Source organism: Photinus pyralis, unplaced genomic scaffold, assembly GCF_008802855.1.
Source record: "Photinus pyralis isolate 1611_PpyrPB1 unplaced genomic scaffold, Ppyr1.3 Ppyr1.4_LG1, whole genome shotgun sequence".
Lineage (NCBI taxonomy): Eukaryota > Metazoa > Arthropoda > Insecta > Coleoptera > Lampyridae > Photinus > Photinus pyralis.
In genome coordinates, this window is record NW_022170249.1 from 25,017,679 (window position 1) to 25,023,456 (window position 5,778).

General features: G+C 38.8%; 1 protein-coding gene across 2 annotated transcripts; it reads left to right on the forward strand.

Annotated features, from left to right (window-relative positions):
- The first annotated feature begins 258 nt into the window (after positions 1-258).
- LOC116173702 (cysteine-rich motor neuron 1 protein-like) lies at positions 259-1,503 on the forward strand. 2 transcript variants are annotated; one of them, XM_031491365.1, is made up of 7 exons: positions 266-388; positions 435-448; positions 499-524; positions 566-754; positions 798-983; positions 1,028-1,222; positions 1,268-1,503. In XM_031491365.1, the coding sequence occupies exons 1-7, from the start codon at positions 374-376 to the stop codon at positions 1,420-1,422; spliced, it is 780 nt and encodes a 259-aa protein (XP_031347225.1). In that variant the 5' UTR covers positions 266-373; the 3' UTR covers positions 1,423-1,503. The 2 variants fall into 2 exon arrangements, with proteins under 2 accessions (XP_031347216.1, XP_031347225.1); XM_031491356.1 differs by having other exon boundaries at positions 259-388; positions 435-524.
- Positions 1,504-5,778: the final 4,275 nt, after the last annotated feature.

A 5,778-nucleotide genomic window follows, 5' to 3' on the forward strand; every position in this document is an offset into this window, starting at 1 on the left:
AAGTCGTAGTCATACCGAAACCTGGGCTCAAACCAAGTCGTTTAGACCCATGAGTGGGACCACTCCTAGCACAATAATAACAATGATCATCATCAAAGAAGTCAGAGTGTAAGAGAAGGTGAAAAAGAGTTGGGACCTAACACGGAAAAGCTATAAAGGATCAAATTTAAAGCTTATTTAAGTGGATCTTAAAAAACAAAAATTTTACGGCCTGGTTCCAACTACTTACGTCACTGTTTCGAATAAATTTCGCCTGCTGTCAACAAGGATAATCCTGGTATAGGCATTTCTACCTACTTACTGGATTATCCTGATTAGCAACTTCAATAAAGCAACTTATAAAGGTGTGGGTAGGCTTAATAATTCAACAGTCATGTACCTTTCCGCAGTAAGTATTTTGCATTATTTGGTTTCAAAAGCTCATTTGGTTTTAGGCGCTAATTGTTGGGTAAGTAATTTTGCAATGAAGCTTGGGGTAACTTCGCCGCCATTTTGCAGATTGTGCGCCAGTGGGTTGGCAACAAGTAAGTAGCTGTACTGCCTTCATGTACTAACCCATTTATAGGAGATCCATGTGAATATCCGCCTTGCGACGTCTTTTGTCCATACGGACACGTTACTGATCAACTGGGTTGTAAGACGTGCGCGTGTCTTGATCCCTGCGCTAATAAATCATGTGGTTCGGAAGAAGAATGCGAAGTTCAAATTTCTACTCAATGCGTTGAGGAACCATGGGAATGGTTTATTGGAAATTGTACGTATTTACGCGCAAATGTAACCATGTAACAATTGTACAGGTCGCCCTAAGTGCCCAGTAAACGACTGCATCTCAGACTATTGCCCTTACGGAAATGCGAGAGATGAGAACGGCTGCGTTACGTGCGAATGCGTTAATCACTGCAAAAACCAAACTTGTGGACCTGATCAAACCTGCATTACTGAGCACTTCTGCTCCCACGCTGTATGTGGAATGAGAGTGAAGTGTAAGCTACTAATTAGCACGTCTGAGGCTAACTAACAATCGCAGGTACTAAAAGGTGTGAAGATCTACCCTGTCATTCAACTGAATTCTGTGAGTATGGCTTTGAATTAGATCGTGATAATTGCGCCACATGCAATTGCAATCAACCATGCCAAGGAGTCGTATGTCCACTAAATCAGTACTGCTTCGTCAGCACTATTTATTGTGTGACGTTACCATGCCCCCCGCCTACAGCAATATGTAATGTAGTATCAGTTCCAGTACAGTTAACCATTCGAGTTTCAGGTCAATCGTTTTGTCCAGAGGGTAGTGCTTTGTTTACAGGAGCATACGACAGCCCCGTGAAATGTACAAATTCAAGGATCTGTCCAAAGGGATATACATGTCGTAATGCCACTGGCCTAAGTGATTCGCATTGCTGCGAAACCATAACAGCATAAAATGTCGCTCCGATTTGTTTACCATACTTTTGTATTGTATGTTATTGCTTGGTTTTAAGGTAAAGTCGACCATGTCAAATATTAAAGGAAATAGTGTGTGAATTGTTATATTGAGCGATTTATTTACTTACTTATTATCCCTCTCTTGTTCTGGGCCCTCAACAGGTTTGCGCCCAATTACAGAGTGACCCGCATTTTAGAGGTGCTTCTGCAGAAGGTCTTGAGCTGTTCTATACTACTCCGGTATTTACCTAACGAATTAGGAAAACCTAATTCGGAGTAGTCGGCAAAATGCTCGAAACTGGCCTAAGATAATTCCCATCTCTGCCTCAACCCAGGTTCGAACATCCGACCTCAAACCTTTCACTAAACTATAGCCCTCTACCTCCTCGTGGTGAAAGGCGCGAAAGTGTTTATGTGTCTCAGTAGTATTTATGAGCAAGATGGTATAGAGCCGCCCTGTCGGGACCAACATCTCCCTCTCGCTCCTCGCCTCCATGGCCTCATTGATTTCCAACACAGAATTGAGGTTCCTAAACGACTCTCCATCTTTTGGGTCAGTTTTTCATAATAAAAATATTGGCCATTTTAATTTGTATGCCATGCTACATTCCCCAATAAGTGTGGAGCCGGAAGGAGAGGATATGCTTATATCTTTTACGTTGACTATGCCCCTTTTTAATTTCGGTCTAACGAGCGATCGCATAACTGACTTGTACTCAGGACCTATTAACTATAAGAACGTGGACGAGATTAGGGGTTGAAATGGACAATTGGAAACTCTATTGGCAGAATAATACTAATGTCTTTATTATAATAGGGGTAGTTCAGCCTAGGCCTGCTTCTTATAGAATAGTGTAGTAAACAAGTTGAAACCAACCCATAACCAGCGTATCTTTCTCTGGAATACTTAAAGGCCTATTCATTACAAATAGTTGACAGCCAATCGCATAGTTTCGCACAGCTTAATTTTCATTAATATTAAAGCATACACATACACACAAATCTGTCTTAACTTTAATTTATTAAGTCCGTCCCTGACAAACGCCGCCATTTGCATTTATTTGTGTCAGACCATCGCGCAGATTTATATAGGATTATAGCTACTTGCAAATATTATATCTCGAATTTAATTAATTGCTCATAAAAATACGGAGAACTCCGCACTCCAGGAGGCCATATCAAATGTCGCAGTTGTAGATAAGGGACCTGCAAGTACTTCATCTAATCCTAAATCTAAAAATGCTACCGAAAGCGTAACATACGCTCAGGTTGCCAAACCCAATAGCAAAAAGTCTTCATCCGACAGTTCCACGGAATGGAAATCCGTTTCCAACAAAAGAAAAAGGAATAACCCTGTGATAGTGGGAAGTAATAAACAGGAGGTGACATGTGGCATCAAAGCAGTGCATCTGCATGTATATAAACTTGATCCCGCTACTTCAGTGAAGATGCTGCAAGATTTTCTGAAACCGACGTTTCCCGATGTAACTTGCGAAAAACTCGCCTCAAAGTACCCGAATTATTACTCCTCGTTTAAAGTAACAGTGCAGTTAACAAGCCTGGAGAAGATAATGGACCCTGTAATTTGGCCAACCGGTACCTGTATAAATCGGTTTTTTCATCGGAGTCCTCAACCGCCATTGACTCAATAACATCTCCTGAAGCCCAGAAAAATTTCTATATATTTCATATTAACACGCAAGATTATCCAATTAGAAGCTTTCTTCAGCGACAAACCAGTAGACCTTCTGTGTATAAGCGAGCACTGGTTGAAAGAGGAACAGCTACAGTCGCTCCGAATGAATGGGATGACAGTGGCCTCCTACTTCTGCCGATCCTCGTCAACCCACGGTGGAGTCCTTATCCTCAACCAACCAAATGTGCCAGTGAAACCTCTCAAGTATATCAACAACTTATCAACAGAAAACCACATGGAAATCTGTTGCGTACAGGTGAAATCCAAAACAGCAGTGATCTGTGTCTACAGACCGCCACAAGGTGACTTTAACATTTTTTACTCTACGTTAGAACTTATGCTCACCAAGCTAATTAATTTTAATATTGTTCTCTTGGGCGATTTTAACGTTCACTTTGGAGTAGACAAAAAATCCAAAAAATTGTGTCATTTTTTAGAAGCAAACGGATTTGCTCGAACGGTTTTTTCAGCGACTAGAGGAAAAAACTGCTTGGACAATATATTTATCAATTTTTCTTTAAGTTGCTACAATGTAGATACTATAACTACAGGGTTATCCGACCACTTAGGGCAACAACTTATTCTAGAGAACTTTATGACAACATTTAACAATGATCGTCATCAACCTAAATCCCACCGTCAAATTAATATTGAGGGAATGAATCGATTTTTTGAACGGATGAGCAATCTCAATTACGATCAAATTTTAAATGAGAATGATGACTGTGACACGATGTTTACAAGTTTTACTGAGAAAGTTCGCAGTATCTATCTGAAATCTTTTCCTTCTATGAGTGTCAATAAGACAAATAGTAAAAGTGCAAAGTGGTTCAATAATGATTTGCATAAGTTAAGAGAAAAGATTATTCTAATTAACGATTTGTACAACAAGTATGGCCTTCCAAATTTACGACAGATCAAAGTTTGCCTAAATGTAATTTATAAGAAGGAGATTAAATTAGCAAAAATTAAATGGAACGATAATGTAATAGCGAACTCAGGTAATCCTATTAAGTCGATGTGGACCATAGTCAATTCGCATAGGAACAGCAACAAAAAAGTAACCACTACATTAACTGCAAACGACTTTAACGTTTATTTTACTAACGTCATTAATGATCTACTAACAGTTCTTCCTTGCAGTAACTTTGACCCCATACGCTATTGCAAAGTGAACACTTGTAACACTCCAAGTTTCGAATTCAAATGTATTTCGGAAATCCAAGTGCGGGATGCAATTAAAACCATGAAGAGCAGCAGCTCGAAAGATATATTTGGCCTTACAACAAAATTAATTAAGTGTAATATTAATCTCTTTGTTCAGCCATTAACGAAATTAATTAATATTGTAATTAGAACAGGAATTTTCCCAAGCTGCTTAAAAATTGCCTTGGTCACTCCCATCCCTAAGGAAATGAACGATGCCAACGACGTTAGCAGTTATCGTCCAATCTCCATTTTACCCGTTTTTAGCAAAATAATAGAAAAAATACTCTACAAACAGATGGTTACTTTCCTTGAGGACCATTCTTTTCTTTACGCACAGCAGTTTGGCTTTAGAAAAAACAGAGGTACCTCCAACCAAGTGCTGCGTTTGTAAACGATACCCTGCATTGATTTGAAAAAGGAGGCCACTCAGTTGCGGCTTTTGTTGACTTATCTAAGGCGTTTGACTGTGTGTCCCACGATATCCTGGTTCACAAATTATCGGTGTACAATTTTGGTAAATCTAGTTCCGGCCTAATAGCTTCTTTTCTTATGGATAGATATCAACATGTGTCGTTTGACGGTATTATATCTAGAAAAATGCATATTAAACACGGTGTCCCACAAGGATCCATCCTGGGTCCGTTACTGTTTCTAATTTATGTCAATGACTTACCCATGTCGCTGCCTAAAGAAATCAACTGCATCCTTTATGCGGATGATGCTACTTTAACGTCATCTGACACAAATTATAATAACGTAATTTTCAATATTAATAAAAGCATTGAAATTATACCCAAATGGTGCATTGACAATAAATTGAAACTAAACGAATCCAAAACTGTGGTAATGCCGTTTTCTCTAAGGAACCTAAACGACGAAGTTTCCCCTAACCAGTTCTCCTTTTTAGGTTGTATAGTAGATACTCGTCTAAATTTTGAAAGCCATTGTGATAATGTTGCCAATAAACTTAACAAATCTATATATCTTTTAAGACATTTGTGCAACAGTGTTTCCTTAAAAGTTCTAAAAGCGGCATACTATTCTTTAATACAAAGTACTCTTACCTATGCGATCATAGCCTGGGGAAATAGTTCTCACTGGAAAGATGTATTCCGATTGCAACGTAAAGCAGTGCGTGTAGTAACAGGCCTCAAGTTTAGAGACGACTGTCGTCGTGCTTTTATTGCTTATAAAATATTGACTTTTCCTTCTCTCTATATTTTAGAAGCTTTGTGTTTAGCAATCGGAAATACATCATTTTGATACGAGGAAAAAGGATATGATTCGAGTTAAATACTGTCGTCTGTCCACAACACAACATGGTATTCTATATATGTCACAGTCATTATACAACTGTCTTCCAAATCATCTCACTTGTTTGTCACTTGCGCCCTTCAAGAAGAAAATCAAAAATTATCTCATTGAAAATGCTTTCTATTCTATTGATG